Source organism: Apium graveolens, chromosome 3 (genome assembly GCF_009905375.1).
Source record: "Apium graveolens cultivar Ventura chromosome 3, ASM990537v1, whole genome shotgun sequence".
Lineage (NCBI taxonomy): Eukaryota > Viridiplantae > Streptophyta > Magnoliopsida > Apiales > Apiaceae > Apium > Apium graveolens.
In genome coordinates this window covers 269,426,838-269,446,416 of record NC_133649.1, presented here as the reverse complement: position 1 = coordinate 269,446,416, position 19,579 = coordinate 269,426,838, and the positions used below count along the sequence as shown (strand labels likewise).

The window sequence follows — 19,579 nt, the reverse complement described above, 5'->3', positions numbered from 1 at the left end:
AAAAACAAATTCAACTGTTAAACAAATCACATACCACGAAATAAGGATTTCAAGTACAAAATACTCATGGTCAAATAATTACAATAAGTTAGTTAAATCAAATATGATCACAATTTAGGAAGGTTGCAAACACAACATTTGATGTCATATTTGTGCTTTTCCCATTATCGTCATCAATAAGAATATGTAGTCCTTCTGGAGATGTAACACGGGATATTGCAACGTATAACTGATCATGAGAGAATATGGGCCGAGGAAGATACAATCCAGTGGTGTCCAATGATTGACCTTGGCTCTTATTCACAGTCATGGCAAAACATATTTGGAGAGGAAATTGTGTTCTTTTAAATTCAAATGGCCAATTCGTGTCTGTGGGACCATATCGATTCTTGGAATTAGATGTTTCGTACCAAATTGAGATCCACAGAGAATTTGACATTCTATGCTATTTTTTTGCAGCCAGTAACTATCATCCTTGTACCACTGTATAGACCCATAATCTGATTTAAATTTCTCATCAACATAATAACAGCCCCAACCTTTACTTTTAACTCATGTTTAGGCATACATGGCATATTTATGGAGTTCAGATACTCAACTGGAAATGACGAATCAAAGTCATTATCGTCAATACCCCTGTCTTCAATTGAATCTTGGTTGAGATAAGTATGCACATTACCCAGAACTCTTTCAAGAATCTATGCATTGATGTCATCAACTACAACGTTTGTTGGAGTCAAAATAGATCTCGATCTCAGATACTCCTGTGAATCCAAGTTATTCTGAAAATTTGGATATATAATGTCAATTAGGGTTTTAATGGGACTTTTCAAGGGACTCTTGACAACATATTCATCAGGAACTACAAACTCAGTTTCAACATCTGCACGATGAGTATCAATGCATTCAACTCTTTCGTCTCAAATCTCAAGTTACCATTTACTAAAGTCAGCTATTACTTTATTTCTAGCTTCAGAATTACCTGAATGTAATCTCATATTCTGAATGAGAAGAAAGACCTTACAAGATTTCCAAAGTCGGGATTTGTTAAATGATGCATTCACTATTTCAGCCCTTCCAGCCTTAGACAGAACATGTAATATCTGTCGAAAATCGCCTCCAAAGACAATTGTAATACCACCAAAGGGTCTTTTTCCTCGTTCTACATCAATGGCAGCCATTATGTCTCGCAAGCTTCTGTCCACGGCTTCAAATGTATAGCGATGCTGCATTGGAGCTTCATCCCATATTATAAGACTTGTGTGTTGCATCAACTTTGCAATATATGTACCATATTTTATTCCAGCAATAGAACTCTGATCTAATTTAAGCGGTATTGTAAACCTAGAATGAGCTGTTCGGCCACCAGGAAGAAGTATAGCAGCAATTCTTGAGCCTGCAACAGGACGAACAATCTTTCCTTCTGATCGAAAACATGAACAAAGAGTTTGCTAAAGAAACATTTTACCGCGTCCACCGCTCCCATAAATAAAAAACATTCCACCTTTATTTTTGTTTACATTATCAACAACTGCATTATATACATCCAGCTGCCTTGAGTTCAGATTTTTTATGAGCTTTGTCATGGTTAAGTCTCAATTCTTCTTTATTGTAGCTAGTTTCCTCAACAATGAGACGATTGACAAAAGTGTGGAAAAATCGTTCGTCAAGAAATGGCATCATATGAAAATCTCTTAAGGACTTACCAACATCATGTAACAAATTTTCAATCTCTGCACAAAAAAAACATTGGTAAATATTCCGACATCTAAATAAAAATAATAAAAATAATACTACAAAGTAACATACGTATCATGTATTTAATACTGATCACCCACCTGCTAAAGCATAGTTCTGGATTTCATACTCGGACAGTGTTAAATGAATTTTATCTGAAATCTTACGCCTAATATAAAGAACATCGTCTGACAATGCTGGCCAGTGTTTTTCCCATAGCGCAAGCAGATCAAACACTGAACAATTTGCCAGTATGTTAACAAACATAGCCCGAATATGGGTTGGCATAGCTGAGAATGCATTTTCTTCCAAAGCATCATGCCATTGCTTGTCATTATTCAACAGACCAAGAGCACCACATGCTTTCTTAAATGTATCATATGTAGTTCCATCAATAGTGCGCAACTGAGAGAAAGATAAAGCACCTTTACATCTAAGTAATAGCATTCGAAGATACAATAATTCACCAGTTGTTGCATGAACCTCTGCTAACCTCCCAACCACATTACCTCTTTGTCCAAGCTTCCATTTAGCAGTTTTCTTTATCCATGTAAACTGGGTGGGAAAGTCAGAATACGTAAAATTTTGAGCATGTGGAAATTCACTGTTAGCTACAAACCAAGCCTCTAGTTTACTTTTTTTGGAAGTCGCGTTATTGCACACATTCTCCAAATCTGCAGAATTCTGAAAATTCAAGTACTTCTGACCGGGCAAATGTATTGGTAAGCGTTCAACACTTGGGGAACGATGGTGAATGTCAAACCCAAAAATCCTCCACGATGCCTCAGATGCACAAACATATCTACCATCAAGAAAATTCTTTACCTCATCCAAATTCTTCACGGATCTTGCAGTTTGTTCACTCCCTGATTTTTTACTTTTCTTCTTCTACAACATTGTAGCAGTGTCATGACCCTTTAAACAGTACTTGAAGAGATATTTCAACGATCTTGAACTGTTGCAAATTTCCAGATTTATATGACACTGAAACCGTAACAAAAAATCTCGATTGTATGGAACTACATATTGATTGTCAAGGTTGATCCTTTTTTTGTTGATGACTCTACTAGTGTTACGCCTCCGATAAACAGGAAAACCAAAATCGTCAAAATAGGTATTACCATTAAACCTGCAAAACAAAACATTACATGCATCGAGATTAATAATAAAAAAGACTTATTACAGAACATATGTATCATTCTATTTATTCACACCTCTTTGGGAAATGACGCATGCATTTTCCTTTCACCATACATGGAGATGTGTATAAGTCTTTACCACAGGGTCCATGCATCATGTAGTTTTTAACAGCTCCATATGCTATTGGATCAGAATTCTTATCTAGTATTTCAGCAGAAACCAACTGGTCAACCTTTTCAAAAGAATTAGGTCTGCTTTCGCGGCTCATCCAGATTAGCATATGCACATGTGGCAAACCACGCTTCCGGAATTCAATTACATTCATAACTGTGCAAAACATAAGTAAAGAAAATATTAAATCTATGCATGTGTGTAGATATGATTAAAAAATTAAATGCAAAATTGTCGGTGTCCAGTAAAATAAATTTACCTCCTATACACTTTCCAAAGTAGTTCTTCTTTTTAATCAAATCTAATAGCTGATCAAGCTTCAGTTTAAACACGTGAGAAACAATATCCAGTGCATCAACGGGATCAATATTGGGCAATAATTTAAGCATTTTTTGTATCTCTGGCCACTTTGAGTTGCAAGTCATGGTGAGAAATAAGGATGAATGACCAATTGCACGACATATCGCCAAGGAATCCTTAAAGTATTGAGACATGTATCGTTGGGATCTAGTGAATGAAGCAGGCAGTATAACAGCTTTTCTGACATGCATTGGATCTCGGTCTCCTTTATTGAGAGCATCACGCATAGAATTATACAAATCATCACAGATGGTAGTTCGATGCATTGAAACCCAGTCTAATCTATATTGTTCAATGGCAGCAAACTGATCCACAACGTATTGTTGCCACAAACGTCCAGCAAGGTGTGGCGTTAAACCTGAAACTAATGAGACGATGGTGAGAATATGCACATATTCATTACACAATTTATATTCTAATCACATTGCTTACTTCTAATAAATACCTTCAGAAGTGCGTATCATAATCTTGTAACAATAATACTCTCTTAGTGAAATATGTCGCCTCTGTGTTGAGTCAGGATCAAGGTCTTCATCATCTAAATTCTCTATTTCAGAGTATTTATTGCTTATCAGAGGTATACGTTTATGATAACCCTCGGTTCCCCAAGGAAACAGTAGTGGATATTGCAACTGCATGAAATGTGGATCTGTTTCATATATCCTCTTCAATCGTTCTTGTTTGGAATTCACAATCGTGTCTCTAAAACCACCGGTATCCGTATCATCACTAACAATGAAAGCAGCAACTTCATCAGATGGAGTAATATGGTTTGGTATACCGCTAGAAGATTGAGATGATATGAGGACTAACTTAAACTCATCCAGATCTTCATTTTCAAACCGATTCCGAGCCATGCGAAAAGCTTTAACTAACTCATTGTTCTTGTCTAACATACCTAAAAGTTCCTCGACAATATCTGGATCAACATTGTCAGAAGCACCTCCTATTGCATTGATTCTATTCTCAACCTCATTCTGCGTGTCGCATATGTAGAGCTGGAAAAATTTGGGTGAAGATCCATTTAACGGTACTAAACTCCCAACCAAATGATAGTTTTGACATTGTAAGCGAAAACAATACGGAGGGCTACCTCTGTTTATTGAGTTATCAATCTTACCATCGGTGGAAGTGAATTGGAACATGCAGTTGTACACTCTTATGTACTGTTTAAAATTCCTCGATTTCTCACCACCAAGTAACAAAGAAGCTAGTGGTTCTGGTGGCGGCCTTTCTTTTGGCAAATATATCTGACCATTACGACAACACATAGAAAATGTGGGCTCTTTACGCGGACATGATTTATTATTATGCTCTTCATTCCACATAGTAGCACCACATTTATTGCACAACTTTGACGGAGGACCAAGATCCATATATCCACGCCACAAATTCTGATTCAATATCACACCATCAAGGTCATCATGGTACATGTCATCAATTTCCACATCTGAATCACTGGACTCTGAATTGTCAGTTTCAACCAAATTTTCAAAATCTGAAATCAAATTCCTCTTCTCAGGAGATGCTTGACATTTATTCTTTCATTCACTGATTCTTAACTTTGGTTCATGGGGATTATGACAACTTCTACGTAAATGAGACGCACCAGGTTGTCTCATTCGCCCATGTTCGAAAATTGGATTAAAGTTTGAAGATGCATCACCGTTATTCACAGAGGACATACCAAGTCCTTTACGTTTCACAGCTGCACAGTAAACAAATAAGTGAGTATACATCTCATTTGTTGAAGAAAGTGGAATTAATAAATTACATTTTGTAAAGTTTTAAAACATTTCCCAAAACAGTACATTCTCAAAAAAAATATATGCATGGCATTTGTAAACATCGTCTCAATATTAGGACCACGTACTCTACATTTCTTATCTGCAACAAAATAAAAAACTCCAAATTAATTATTTTCCGATCAAAACAGGCATAATATCTTACAATTTGGAGAATTAAGTTAATAGGTCACGCACACATGGTGCTGTTTATATTTGAAGGCGTGGAAGATGGTTTTCCGTTCTTCGCCGTTGCACTGCTATTTTCTACACCTGTAATTGCCGAAAAAGAAGATTGTTGAACAAAAATAAAATACAATACAGAGTTATTAATATACATTATTAGTAATGGAATAAACTGATTAGGGGCAATAATGATATAGGAAATCATAACAACTTATTCAAAACAGAATTATTAAAAGACAACATACACATGGGGCTTGGAAAAATCTTCTCAATATTGTGACCCCGTATTCTACGTTTCATGGCTGCAACCAATCACACAATGTAATGTTAAATATACAGCAAAGGAAACAGAACATACAAACTTCTAACTTTCACTATCAAGTTCTAATATAACGTACACGACGCATTGGTAATATCTTACAATGCAGCAGCTCCTTCCATGTTCTTGGCAGTTGGAGTGTTATTTTCTTCAAGTGTAATACCTGAATTAGGTGAAACTGATACACTGCAAGGATTGTTATTTGATCCACCAACAGTTCTCATTCCAACACATCTGCTCATACGTTTCAAATCTAGCAATCAACAAATATGACAGACAATAACATTATACATAACATCATACATCTGCAAGGAACATTGGTACCAATGACTAAACATCAGCACAGAACATTTGTAGACAAACTACACAAACCTGTGAAGGAAGCTTTACTGCTTCTATTAGACGTAACATCAACAACAAATTTAGAAGGTTTTTGGGGGCGAATCACGCAAAACATTTGTCTAACTTGCTAATGGTTATAAAGGAGACCTATTTCCCACTACAAAATGTGTATGTTAAACATGGGTTTCGGAATTTATTTATGTAACAAATAAGATATGTATGATATGAAAAACTTACCAGACGATACTACAGAACCTGGTGTCTGCTGATTTGAAACTGTAAAACCGGGACTAAGATTTTCTTGGCCAACACAAATATTTCTACGCTTCACAACTAAGTTCATGAAATAAATATAAGGACATGATTTAGATTCAAAACTACATACGAACATAAAGACAAAAAAAGATACATATACCCGTCGAGTCAGGAATATTGAAACTTGGTATAGGCTGCAACACAGAAGATTGATTGCCGTCCTCATTTGATGAATCTCGGCTACGAATCAAACGTTTCAAACCTGTATATAAAGACACAAACCAAACAAATCATATAACAATTAACGTACATAATGATTAACATGACTTTATAATGAAAATAAACCTAAAAGTGAATTTTTTGCAGAGGTCGGATGAGAGCGTGGATCCATGATTAACAACAAATCGCCGGAGCATGGAACAAATGAGAAGATTAGAGAGCAAATCACCTGAGCATGAAACTTTGAGTAGATTAGAGGAGGCTGAAGTTATGCAGTGGAGAGAAACAAATTCAAAAAAATTCAAACATACCATTCAGTTGCTACAATCTGTTAGTGGGTTAGGTGTATTTAGGTTAGTTTCTAAAATGGGTTATAGAATTTAAATGTGAAAGATTCATGGATATGTGTATAATATAAAGTTTTATGTGTAAAAAATTAAATGGGTTATGGGTCATGGGTCATGGGTAAATTTTATGGGTAAATTTTATATGGGCAATAGTAGCCTTTAAGATTATATAGATATCATTTTTTTTCTTCACAGGATATAAAATGTCTAAAAGTAATATTGTCTGTTCAAAATACCCGTCGAGTATATTCATGCATACCCGTTCACCTCTCCCTGGGTTGCGTGTTCTTAATTTTTTAACACTTTTTGGGAAAATGCATTTTTTAGAATGCATATACATAACAAAACTTTTATTAGAGACTTTGAAATTTTAAAAAAAATTGATACACAAATGTCACATGAGTACTCAGCAATTATTTTGGCCAGAACATATTGCAAAACGCTATTTTGGAAAGTTGAACCCAAAAATAGTGTATTTTGATTTTTTTTATATAGATATCATTTGTATATATATTTGTAATAATCTAGATTATTAATTTTATATGAAAACACTTCAGCATATTTACGTTATTATAGGTTCTCCATCGTACTTACAATTATATGCATTATTTCTACAAGATTTATATACTTTGCAGAAAAAATAACAAAAGTTTCTTTATCTTATTTTAAATTGGCATAGAACTAAAATAGCTAATGAGATATTTCTATTCTATTAAAACTTAAAAATTTAAAAATATAAAATTTTATTTTTTTGTTATTCATAAACAAAAATTAAATATTCTTAATATTTAAATTGAGTAAATTCCATCACTCTTATTATCTTGCAAGCATTGTTCTAAAAATCGGCATACTAACTTAATCGACGGATTAATTCGAGTTCGGATGAGCCCCGTCTCGATTAATCAAAAATCAGATCAAACTACAGATTTTTAAAAATCAGTCAAAACTTAAGCAAGACAGGATTAATTTGTCGATTCGGGTCAAAAATCGACCAAATCGGTCAAACAGTGAGAATTTAATCAAAAAAATAAGAAAATTAAAATTTAAAATAATAGTTAATATTAAATAATAATATATTGACTTATGTTGACGATCGTATGCCCATAAATTCTCGTACAAATTTTCTCAAAATTGAATCAATTTATTCAATTAAATTACTTTTCGGTCGATAGCGACTACTAAATTATATTAGCATATCATGTATTTATATATAGGTAGTAATTTTCTAACTATGAGTAGTGAGTAGTGATTAATTGATATAAACCACTTAAATATATAAAATGGACTAATGATATTAATATGGGTTTTTTTTGTAAGTCTTCACATTTAAATAATAATATTGGACAAATGATATATGGTGTTGTTTTTGAAAATTTTATTGAAACTTAATGAAGTTTAAATAAAATTATATATTATTATTAATTAAATTAATTTCGATTAATGTTTCGATCATATCCTATTAATACTGAAAGGTACCCTGTCAACAATATCGATCATGTATTTCATAACAGTTTTCACAAATAAACTCCGACATTTTTAAAATTAACGATACTTGAATGGACCTGTGATATTCAAAAATATTTTGGACTTGGATTAATAATAAATAAGTGTAATTCATGTATGTGCACTTTATGTATTAGATCATTTGGGGTACTGTAATTTAAAAACTTCTATTTTGTGTATGTACACTTTAAAATTCCAACCAACGTAACGTATGTATTTCCGTTAACTCATCCCTAATTCTCCGTTACTTTTTGGGAAGGTATTTCAGTATTTTTATATGCATCTTCTTCTTAAAACTCATTTACACCATTGTTGAAGTTTTTGATGAATTAAAATTCGAATAATTTATTTGTTTCTTTACGAAATTAAGTCATTCAAGTTTTATTAAAAATGTCTCTTTCTCCTCTATAGTGAGATATCCATTAAAAGTTTTGATAAAAAAATTATAGAAATTCTAAAAAAATCTCAACAGTTTGTTCTTGGTGTTATTAAGAATTAATTAGATGTTAAATATGTTAATGATATCCAAATCAAGAGTTCAAGTAATCGATTTGAAGCTCTTGAGTTATACTATCTATTTCTGCTATTAATATGTGCGACTCTCGAAACTTTTTTTTTTAAATCGATATGGGATTTTAATTTTGATTGGTTGTTCATATATTTTGTTGATGTATGATTATAGATAATGTAAATTAGGGTTGATACATGCTTGTTTCATGATTTTTGGTTAAGTTTTGATGTTTTGCGAGAAAATATCGACACCGTAGCAATTTTTGTCCAATCGAATCGTAGCTCGTTTGTGGATTAAATTTGATGGGTTAAACTTGTGTGTGCATAACGATTCGTTTATGTTTAATTTCATCGTGTGTAATTTCATCGAGTTGTGGGTCAAAATTTTTGTTAGTGTTGCGGGATAATTCAACTAGTTCACCAAAATCTAGGCTGCTATTATAAAGACCAAAATGCCCTTTAAAAATTAACGAAGTAAGACATATTTGACGGAAATACACAAATTGCAAAAATATTTGAAATGCAAGTATATAAAATGAGAGTTTTTAAAGTTAAATATCCAAATTGATTTGACACACATGGTACACGTACATATAGGGTTGTAAATGAGCGGAACCGACCCGAACTCTTAAGTGTTCATGTATCAGATAGTTAAAAATATATCGAATTCGAAATCGAGCTCGAACTTTTATCAAATAAAAATTTTGTTCGTGTATCGACTCATTAAAGAAAAGGTTAGTCGCGAACATGTTCACGAACAGCTCACAAGCTATGGTTCAACGAACAACTCATAAATATTGTTCACGAACTCTTGACCACAATCAACTGACTTTGCGAACTTATTCACGATTTTTTGCATAAGTTTTTTTTTAAAAAAAAAAATAATTTTTTAAACCTTACAAATTAAACAAATAAATTTGAGTGTTTAGCATTTGATTTTTGATTAAATAAGTTATTTTTATTTAAATAATGATTACATTAACACAAGTTAAATAAAAAATTTATATATTTCTTATTTAACATGTATTATAATTTAAATTCAATAAATACAAAAAGTATAAAAATCAATAACAGTAACAATTGAATTAAATAAATTGATAAATTTATTTGTAGATAAATATATACACAGTTATTCACTAAATATTTTGTCATAAACGTTACGGTATGTATAAATTAACAAATAACTCATATACTTATTAATGAGCTATATTAACGAGCATATTCACAAATATTATTTAGGAACATTGTAGTTGAACTTGTTCGCGATTTTCGAGTTAGACTATATTGTGCTCAAGTTCAGTTTATCTACAAACCGAATTTTAAAATTGTGTTTATGTTCGACTCATTTAAAAATTGAACCGAATCTAAACTGAATCTTTCTCGAACCGAATATCAAACTGTTCGTGAGCGTATCGACTTTCGGTGAAAGTCCAACGTCTTGGCATCTCCCATCCCGAAAGCTTTTCCCCAATAGAAGTTAAGTAACGTTTTTTTTTTCATAATAAAAAAAGCCAGATATAGAAACAAAAGATTTTAAACCTTTGTCTCTTGTCTCCTCTCACTTTTCTTTTCCAGTCTTTACTACACCTATATACAAACTCTATGTATAATTTCCTCAGAGCTTTTTAGCCTCACTTGTCCTCTGCATACTCTCTTGTAAGTCTTTTCTTCATTATATACAAGTTTTAAGCTTTTGGGTATTTAGCATTTTGAACTGCACTTTCTTGTTTGTTTGTAGTGTAGCTATACTTTTATTTTTATTTTAAATTTATATGTGCCCTAGGTTCATGTTCTTATAAGCACCTTAAAAGATCTAGGGTCTTTTTCTTTGTATGAGTAAGAATCTATTTTTGAATCTTTGTTAAAGGTTAATAATGGCTAATGTGCTTATGATTAATTTATATGTTTAAGCCCTTTCTTGAAGTTTGTGTGCACCAATAACAACCCCTAGTCATGTATACCAACTTTATTTTTCAATTTTTAACCCATCCATATGCTTGATATATCTCTTTTACATCTTAATCTATCAAGATTATTACATTTATATATAGGGTGTAAATGACAGTTGTTGGAAAACAAAACTCGAGCTGGGCTAGTTATATACATGAAATCTGCTCGATTTGTTTATTGATCGAAACCGAAACTGAGTTTGAACATAAAAATTGTTTTATAAAATGTGTTTAATAAGCCTAGAGTTAAACATATACTGGCCCAACTCAAATCATTTAATTCGACATCTGTTTGAACTCCTTTAATCAGCTAGGTTCAGCTCTTTTGGTTTAATTTTTCTTTTTTCTTATTACTATGATTATTGAATTTTGGGTGCTAAAAAAAATACATTATTCCTTCCATAGTTACAAACTATCAATTTATTACACATTTTTTAATAATTATACAAGCTTAAAAATATGGACTTTACAATATTGCATAATCTATCTAGCTTAATTAAAATTTCCTGATAATAATTTTTTTTAAAATATAGCAAAACTTAAATTTTGAATAGAGTGGCTCATTAAGATGCTTTTAGTATCTTGAACCATTTTGAATGGCCAAAAGGTATTAAAATATGCTGAGATTTTACAATTTTGTGTAAAAGTTAACTAGTTGCATCCCCTCAATCATTTAAAAATAACGGGTTATTTATTTTAAGCTTTTGCGAAAACTGAAGTTTTGACTGTCGATGTAAATTTTGACTCCCCTTGAAATTAAATTCTGTTGGTAATGTTTTCTCTGGTTTGTTTAATGATATATATTTAGACAGTAGGAATATTTAATTGAAGGGCTGGTAGGAACGGAATGGATGAATCAGAAGGACCTCAGCAACAACAGAAAGATGTGATAGAAAGTGCTGGTCAGATGACTTATGGTGTGCCTCATTACCATGCTGCTGGACCAGGAGTTGCAACTGGTACACCTCTGGTACCGGTGTCTGCACCAACTCAGCATCCAACAGGCTCTGCTTCTCTCCAGCAGCCTGAATACTATGAGATGCAGCTTTTCTACCAGCAACAGCAGCTGCACCTACGGACTCAGCTACAGACATTTTGGGCTAACCAAGTACAGGAAACTGGACAGACGCCAGACTTCAAGAATTATAACCTTCCGCTTGCTCGCATTAAAAAGATCATGAAAGCTGATGAAGATGTTCGGATGATTTCATCTGAGGTCCCTGTCATATTCGCAAAGGCCTGCGAGATGTTTATCTTGGAGCTGACTATGCGTTCTTGGTTATTCACTGAGGAGAACAAAAGGAGAACGCTGCAGAAGAATGACATTGCTGCTGCAATTTCAAGTTCTGATATCTTTGATTTTCTGGTTGATATCATCCCAGGAGATGAGTTGAAGGAAGAAGGTCTTGGTATCACCAAGGCTACAATTCCGCTGCTGGGTCCACATGCTGATTCTGTCCCATATTACTATGTTCCGCAGCAGCATGCAGCTGAACAAGCAGGGTTCTATCCTGATCAGCAGGCCCACCCGCAGCTACCATATATGTCGTGGCAGCAGACCCAAGAACATAAGAATCAGGAGGAAAATGGAAACTGATGATTTAAGCATCTTTATGGGTCTACCATAGTACCCTTGTAGTTTTTGTTGATGTGCAAGATGAATATCTGTAGCTTCTAATCTATGGTCAAGTGGTATGATAATGTACGGTAAACTATGCAGCTATAAGTTGTGTAAGACATCATGAAATCGCCTAATGAGTTGCACCTAGTCTCTTTTGAGGTTTCCCTCATATCCATTTTCAGATTTTCTAAGAACAATCATTTGAAAGAGTAATCTGGTATCAATATTGTTTGTCTAAATGTTTTTGCTTGTTTGAGTGCAGTTGTTTAGTGTTCCCATCTGTCGACTGGACAAAGATCTTTAGCAAATGAAAATATTTTTATTATAGAGCTGCGAATATACTACATGTGATCTGCATTCTTACTAGGAATGTCATTTTACTGAGAACGATGAGAGAGACTATATTGTGGATTTTGGGAATTATTGTGGTGTTTCTTCGGAGACGTCTCCAGAAAAGAAAAAATGACAAAAGCACAGATGGTGGTGATCTACAACTACAAGGGAATAGTGCTGATCTTCTGCTGTCTAATGAACAAACACACCATCAAGACTAAGCATCTCTTCGCTTTAGCCAAGATCTTTGTTGATAAGATCTCCAGAGTGCGAGACTCATTGGATAGGATTAGTAATAAAATTTACTCAATTAAAAAATTTCACCAGAAAATAAAAAAAGGGTCAACAATACTGCCTATAAGATTACTAAAACCACAGCAAAAAAGATATCAAAACTTGTTACGAATTTGAGGATAGGTGTTACAAAAATGTATAGAAGAAAATGTATATTAGATATAACACAAATAATGTGATTTGTTGTCAAATACACAACAAATTATCTATGAATGTACTGATCCCCTGCAAAACAAATACAAAATCATTACATGAAAAGTCTGTAACATCAAAAACATTGAAATATGCATACAATGAAGATCAATAATACCAAAACTACCAAAAAAATAACTCTCGAATACGAAACTTAGTTGCTGTAAATTGTGGAGCTCGTTGCAGAAAGACATAGTTCTTCATGAGGAAAAACTAAGTAGTTTCATCCTAAAACTGTATGAAACAATAACATTTAGTAGATGTGCAATTTGAGACGTAAAAAAGTATGATAAATCAGACTTTTATTATAGCACCAACCTCATGAGGTGCATTGCTAGGCTGTGACACAATTGAACATATCTGCAATAAAAACAAAAATGTTATTCTGGTTTATACTTGATTTTTTTCAAGTTTTTGTAACACTTAAGTCTCCCATTTCTTCATAAAGTAATTAGAGTTGAGTAAACTAGTGAAACGTTTTCTTTTATTTTGAAAGTTTGAACTATTTATCGAAAGTATTTCATGGCCTCTGCATTTCTGACTAGACTGCACCAGACCACCGACGGATCAAGAAGTCGTGTACGCAAATGTGTTACTCTCTCTTCCACTTGGAACTCCATCCTCTGCTTCGCGTCTCTTCTACCCCCAACAGCTGCCACCTACTACACGTCAGCTTTTATTTAACAATTTCATCATGATAATCAGTTAATGACGATCGTAAAATACAGTTTTGTCAAATTTGAATGGTATTTATATCAATATTCACCAACATATATTTCTTGTTACATATTTTAGTGTAATATTTCATCAAACAAGTCGGGAGAGTGCGGAGTGCATGCTTATTTGAGTTTATTATGATTTTAGATATTGGCGGGGGTTCGTATTAATGTGAAAAGACATGTCTTTTAGACACAATCGCATACCTCAAAGGATGTGTCTTAGGACATGTATGGATGTGTCTTATGACATGTCTTTTGGACATGTATGGATGTGTCTTAGGACATGTCTTTAGGACATGTCTTTTGGACACCTATATAATACTTGCAACAGATTTGGTCATGGAGAAAGAAAAAAAAATAAAAGGTTGGTTGTTGAATTCACACAAAATACATCATTCTCTGTTCTTACATTCTGATTTTATCCGGTTGAAAAGTTTGGATAACCACCAAATTGTTTCAATCTGAAATTGTTTGTCAAGATTTCAGAATAATCCAAGTTATCCTCTATTTTTATACAACAAAGATTGAAACAAATTTGTTTTCTAAAGATGGCGAACAACGAATCTGTAAAAGATGGCAAACAACGAATCTGTAAAAGACATGACTAGCAAGTTTGCAAAACTAGACAAGTTTGAGGGACATGACTTCAGAAGATGGCAAAAGAAGATACATCTCTTGTTAACCACATTAAAAGTTGTGTACGTTTTGAGTACTCCAATGCCAGAAATGATTGAGGAGGAAACTGTATAACAGACTAGAAGACGCTGCAAATGGGAGAATGATGACTACATCTGTCGGGATCACATCTTGAACGGTATGTCTGATTCTCTTTTTGATATATATCAAAATGTTGAGTCTGCAAAAGAATTGTGGGATTCCCTTGAATCCAAGTACATGGCTGAAGATGCTTCTAGCAAAAAGTTTCTGGTTAGTAATTTTATTAACTATAAAATGGTTGATAGTAGACCGGTCATGGAACAGTATAATGAACTGTTAAGGATTTTGGGACAGTTTGTTCAACACGACATGAAAATGGATGAATCCATTTCGATTTCTAGTGTTATAGACAAACTGCCACCCTCGTGGAAAGATTTCAAACATACCCTGAAACATAATAAGGAAGAGATGACTTTGGTTGAACTTGGAAGTCACTTCAGAATTGAAGAGGCTTTAAGGGCTCAAGAAATTGAGAATAATCTTAAGCGAAAGAATCAAGTCGGTAACTCTTCTGTAAATATGGTTGAAGATGGTGGATCTTCTAAGAATTCAAACAAAGACAATGGTAACAAGAGGAAGTTTAAAGGAAATAACAATACCTCTTCCAACAAGAAACCAAAATTGGCATGTTGGAAGTGTGGCAAACCTGGTCATTTCAAGAAGGATTGTCGGGTTGGTAAAGGCAAGCATAACGTTGGTTCAAGTGGATCTAAGGATCCAGAAAAGCAACAAGGTCGGATTTTAGTACAAAGTTATAATTCTAGGCAGAATTATATGTCACTAATCTCTGAGGCATTTTATGTGCAGGATGATAATGTTGCATGGTGGATTGATTCTGGAGCAACAAAGAGGGTAGGGAGGCGACCGCCTAATGCCCAAAATTTTAGAAGCCCAATTTTCAAAACTCAATATCACATATATTCGTAATTAAATGTATTTTGTATACATATTTCTTTTACCAATAATCTTTAATATTGCAAATCTGTTTGATTTTATTTTTGCATTTGAGATTGCTGAGTTTTTTATTCCAAATATTTCAATGCAATTAATTCTAGTAAGAAATGTTGTATAAAAATAGAGGATAACTTGGATTATTCTGAAGTCTTGACAAACAATTTCAGATTGAAACAATTTGGTGGTTATCCAAACTTTTCAACCGGATAAAATCAGAATGTAAAAACAGAGAATGATGTATTTTGTGTGAATTCAACAACCAACCTTTTATTTTTTTTCTTTCTCCATGACCAAATCTGTTGCAAGTATTATATAGGTGTCCAAAAGACATGTCCTAAGACACGTCCATACATGTCCAAAAGACATGTCCTAAGACACATCCATACATGTCCTAAGACACATCCTTTGAGGTATGCGGTTGTGTCCAAAAGACATGTCTTTTCACATTAACACGAACCCCCGCCAATACCGAAATCATAATAAACTCAAACAAGCATGCACTCCGCACTCTCCCGACTTGTTTGATGAAATATTACAATCACATTGGTCAACTAGTTAATCCAATTACACTAAAATATCTAACAATCCTCCCCCATTTTAGCGTAATCCATGATTAACTAAATAAAATCACAACAAACAACAAATTTATGCATGAATGAAATATCATGACGATTGAATTTCATATTAGTATATTACACATTCCAGATATTCGAATATCAAGGTATCACAACTGATTGAACCTCTGTTATTCATAATGAATACATGAAGATAATATACACATAAATTTATATTCTCAAATGTTCTCACTTGACACTATCTTTTACTAGCATTGTGTCCTAATCCTTCATAAGCATAATAAAGTCAAGTCCTAACTTCTTGAAGCGGCTAAACTTCATGCTCACATAGGTAGCTCTTTTATTCTTGCACCTGCATATGCAATTTTTCAAAAGAACTATTAAGAAGATAAACTTCAACCTCCTCAACTTGCAGGTCTGAACACATACCTTGGGATGATACTATTAATGTGTTCCAATCTCTAGATGTTAAGCTTTCCGCATTGAATTCAACATCTAATGTCATATTAGATGGGAATTGGGTATCTCAACATGAGAAATTTTAGATGGACTTTAATCTCACCCCTACAGCCGATTTGTACACAAGATCTCTTCTCAACCCTTTGGTCAAATGATCGGCTAAATTATGTTGAATTTTTATAAACTCCACTGATATAACACCATGCATGATAAGCTCTCGAATCATGCTATGTCTAACACCTAAGTGTCTAGACTTGCCTTTGTACACTTCTCTATAAGCATTAGCCAAGGCAGACTCACTATCACATCTGATAGATATGGGAGATATCGGTTTAGGCCACAATGGAATTTCATAAATCAGATTTCTTAGCCATTCAGCTTCTTTACCAGCAGCTGATAATGCTACAAACTCATATCCCATTGTTGAGTTAGTAATGCAACTCTGTTTTTTTTATGCCCAAGAAATAGCACCTCCCCCAAGAAGAAATACCCAACCACTCGTGGAAGAATGATCTTCTTTATAGATTTTAAATTTATCAAGAGCTTCATCCTTAGTATTCAACAAATAAACATAGCAATATCTAGATGCATCGTCAATAAATGTAATGACATATTTTTTTATTTCCCAACGAAGGTGTAGCATGAAAATCACATAAATCTCTATGTATCAGTTCCAACACTTCAGATATTCTGTTTACATCCTTGAAAGGCTTTCTGGTTATCTTAGTTAACATACATGTTTTACATTTCTCATTGTTTATATCAATAGTAGGTATGAGACTCATTTTAGACATCCTTTATTCTTTTATAATGTACATGTCCCAGTCCAGCATGCCACAATTTAGATTTATTCGAATTATTGCTAGCACTATGAGAAGCCATACAAGCAGATTCATCATCAAATGAGACATTAACATTCAACATAAATATGCCATTACATAAATAACCAAAGCCAACAAAAGTACCATGCTTTGACAAGATATACTTGTCACTTTCATACACTTGTTTGTAACCACAATTATTCAATACAACACCAGACAAGAGATTCTTTCGAATTTCAGGAACATACAACACATTATTTAATAATACATATTTTCCAGAAGTAAAAAACAAGCTTTACATTTCCTAATCCTTTTATTGGTTCAGTTGCAACATTTCCCATCTTTAACATAGATCCATCTTCGATTGGTTGAAAATCTTCAAACCAACGAAGATCTTTACACACATGAGGGCCGGCCCTGTTCGCCTCCCTTCTACCTCCGACAGCTGGCACCAAGTGCACGTCAATTACATTATTTATAATAACCGAAAAATAGAAGTAACAGAATGAACAAAATTCAAATGAAATTTTGTACTAACTAGCTATATCCCACTTACTTTTGTCCCTATCTATCAATTTCTTCATCCAGTGTTTACAACCTACTTCCTATTTAAGATTGTGTCACATCTTCTTCCTCACCCTCCTCTCTTCTCCTCAGCAGTTTAAACTGTAGGTATTTTACTGTATTATGATATTGTAATTATCGTCTTGATTTTGATTTAAAATTTATTTTTATAGGAGTATACAAGTAAGGCTGATGGATGAATCAGAAGAATCACAGCAGCAGCAGCAGGAAGAAGTGATTAATGGTGCTGCTCAGATTGTATACGGTGTGCCTCATTACCATGCTGGAACAGGAAGGTTGCAACAGGTACTTCTGTGGTGCCGATGTCGGTGCCAAATGGTTCTACTTCTCAGCAGAACTATTACCAGCAACAGCAGGAGCGCCAACAGCGTGAGCTACAGGAATTCTGGGATAATCAGATGCTGGAAGTTGCACACACGACAGACTTCAAGAACCACAACCTCCCTCTTGCTCGCATCAAAAAGATAATGAAAGCTGATGAAGATGTCAGGATGATTTCATCTGAGGCCCTGTCGTATTTGCAAAGGCCTGCGAGATGTTCATCATGGAACTGACTAAGCGTGCTTGGATGAACACTGAGGAGAACAAAAGGAGAACGCTACAGGAGAATGATATTTCTGCTGCCATTTCAAAGACTGATGTCTACGACTTTCTGGTTGACATCATACCAAGAGATGAGTTGAAGGAAGAAGTTCCTGGTGTCACCAGGCGAACTGCTGCTGGTCCCACCTGCTGATTCTGTTCCATATTACTATGTTCCCGGCAGCAACATCCTGCTGCGGAACAAGGTGGGTTTTATCCTGATCAGCATCCCCAGCCCCCACCATATACGCCCTGGCAGCATCCCCAAGAATATCAAAATCAGGAGGAAAATGGTAACTGAGCATAAGGCTGAGTATCTGTTATGGTTTGTTGTACCTAATGTATGTGGTTTTAATCATGAAATTCCCTGGTTCAAATAAGAGATCAAGTAGTATGGTAGGTTAAAGCTTGCGACTCTAGTCTGTCGATTTAATTATGAACTTTTGTAGTTTCAGTAAGTGGTCAAGTAGTATGGTCTGGTAGTCAAAATCTCGCAACTCTAAGATATGTGCAGGGCATGTTCCGGAATGTTAATTTGATGACTGTACATTGGGTTGCACCTAGTCTCTTTAGTGGTTGTCCTTCCTGTACTTTCTATCAATAAAAGTTATATTAAGGTAGATGTGTTCTAATGCGTATAAATGCTTCTGTTGGCTACGGAGATCGCAAATCTTACTCAGTGTCGCAAAACTCAAATAGTAGCTGTCAAAACTGTGAAAGTTGCAGCAGGGACATTATCCCAAGGTCTAAACTCTAATCCACTCGACTACAGCTCCACATGGGGAACCATGGTTGGGACTCTTAATTGTGGTTGAAATTTCATTAGGTACCACATCCTAACACTCAGAATCCTACTTTGCACAATGTCATAATTATGTGTTCAGGTACAAAAGTTGTTTATACAT

At 34.1% G+C, this 19,579-nt stretch overlaps 2 protein-coding genes and 1 pseudogene across 4 annotated transcripts; 2 read left to right on the top strand and 1 right to left on the bottom strand.

The window, feature by feature from the left end:
* Positions 1-698: 698 nt before the first annotated feature.
* Positions 699-6,685, bottom strand: LOC141715007 (uncharacterized). Its single transcript, XM_074518495.1, has 16 exons — positions 6,640-6,685; positions 6,455-6,556; positions 6,277-6,372; positions 5,861-5,950; positions 5,624-5,680; positions 5,391-5,465; positions 5,203-5,295; positions 5,018-5,116; positions 3,854-4,873; positions 3,308-3,766; positions 2,952-3,204; positions 2,761-2,866; positions 1,839-2,625; positions 1,545-1,733; positions 983-1,396; positions 699-883 (listed from the first exon to the last, which is right to left on the bottom strand). The coding sequence occupies exons 1-16, from the start codon at positions 6,683-6,685 to the stop codon at positions 699-701; spliced, it is 4,071 nt and encodes a 1,356-aa protein (XP_074374596.1).
* Positions 6,686-10,390: 3,705 nt separating this feature from the next.
* Positions 10,391-12,618, top strand: LOC141713310 (nuclear transcription factor Y subunit C-2-like). 3 transcript variants are annotated; one of them, XM_074516665.1, is made up of 2 exons: positions 10,391-10,529; positions 11,635-12,618. In XM_074516665.1, exon 2 carries the CDS (start codon positions 11,670-11,672, stop codon positions 12,417-12,419), a length of 750 nt encoding a protein of 249 aa, XP_074372766.1. In that variant the 5' UTR covers positions 10,391-10,529; positions 11,635-11,669; the 3' UTR covers positions 12,420-12,618. The 3 variants fall into 3 exon arrangements, with proteins under 3 accessions (XP_074372766.1, XP_074372765.1, XP_074372767.1); XM_074516664.1 differs by having other exon boundaries at positions 11,631-12,618; XM_074516666.1 differs by having other exon boundaries at positions 10,397-10,529; positions 11,638-12,618.
* A 5,094-nt stretch (positions 12,619-17,712) lies between these two features.
* On the top strand, positions 17,713-19,253 carry LOC141711055 (nuclear transcription factor Y subunit C-2-like; annotated as a pseudogene).
* The last annotated feature ends 326 nt before the right edge of the window (positions 19,254-19,579 follow it).

Coding starts and splice junctions, on each gene's coding strand:
- LOC141715007 (XM_074518495.1), bottom strand. CDS start 6,685: ATGGATCCACGCTCTCATCCGACCTCTGCAAAAAATTCACTTTTAG. Junction 5,466..5,623: donor GATTTTTCCAAGCCCCATGT/GTATGTTGTCTT, acceptor CGGCAATTACAG/GTGTAGAAAATAGCAGTGCA. Junction 3,767..3,853: donor TATGATACGCACTTCTGAAG/GTATTTATTAGA, acceptor CATTAGTTTCAG/GTTTAACGCCACACCTTGCT.
- LOC141713310 (XM_074516665.1), top strand. CDS start 11,670: ATGGATGAATCAGAAGGACCTCAGCAACAACAGAAAGATGTGATAGAA.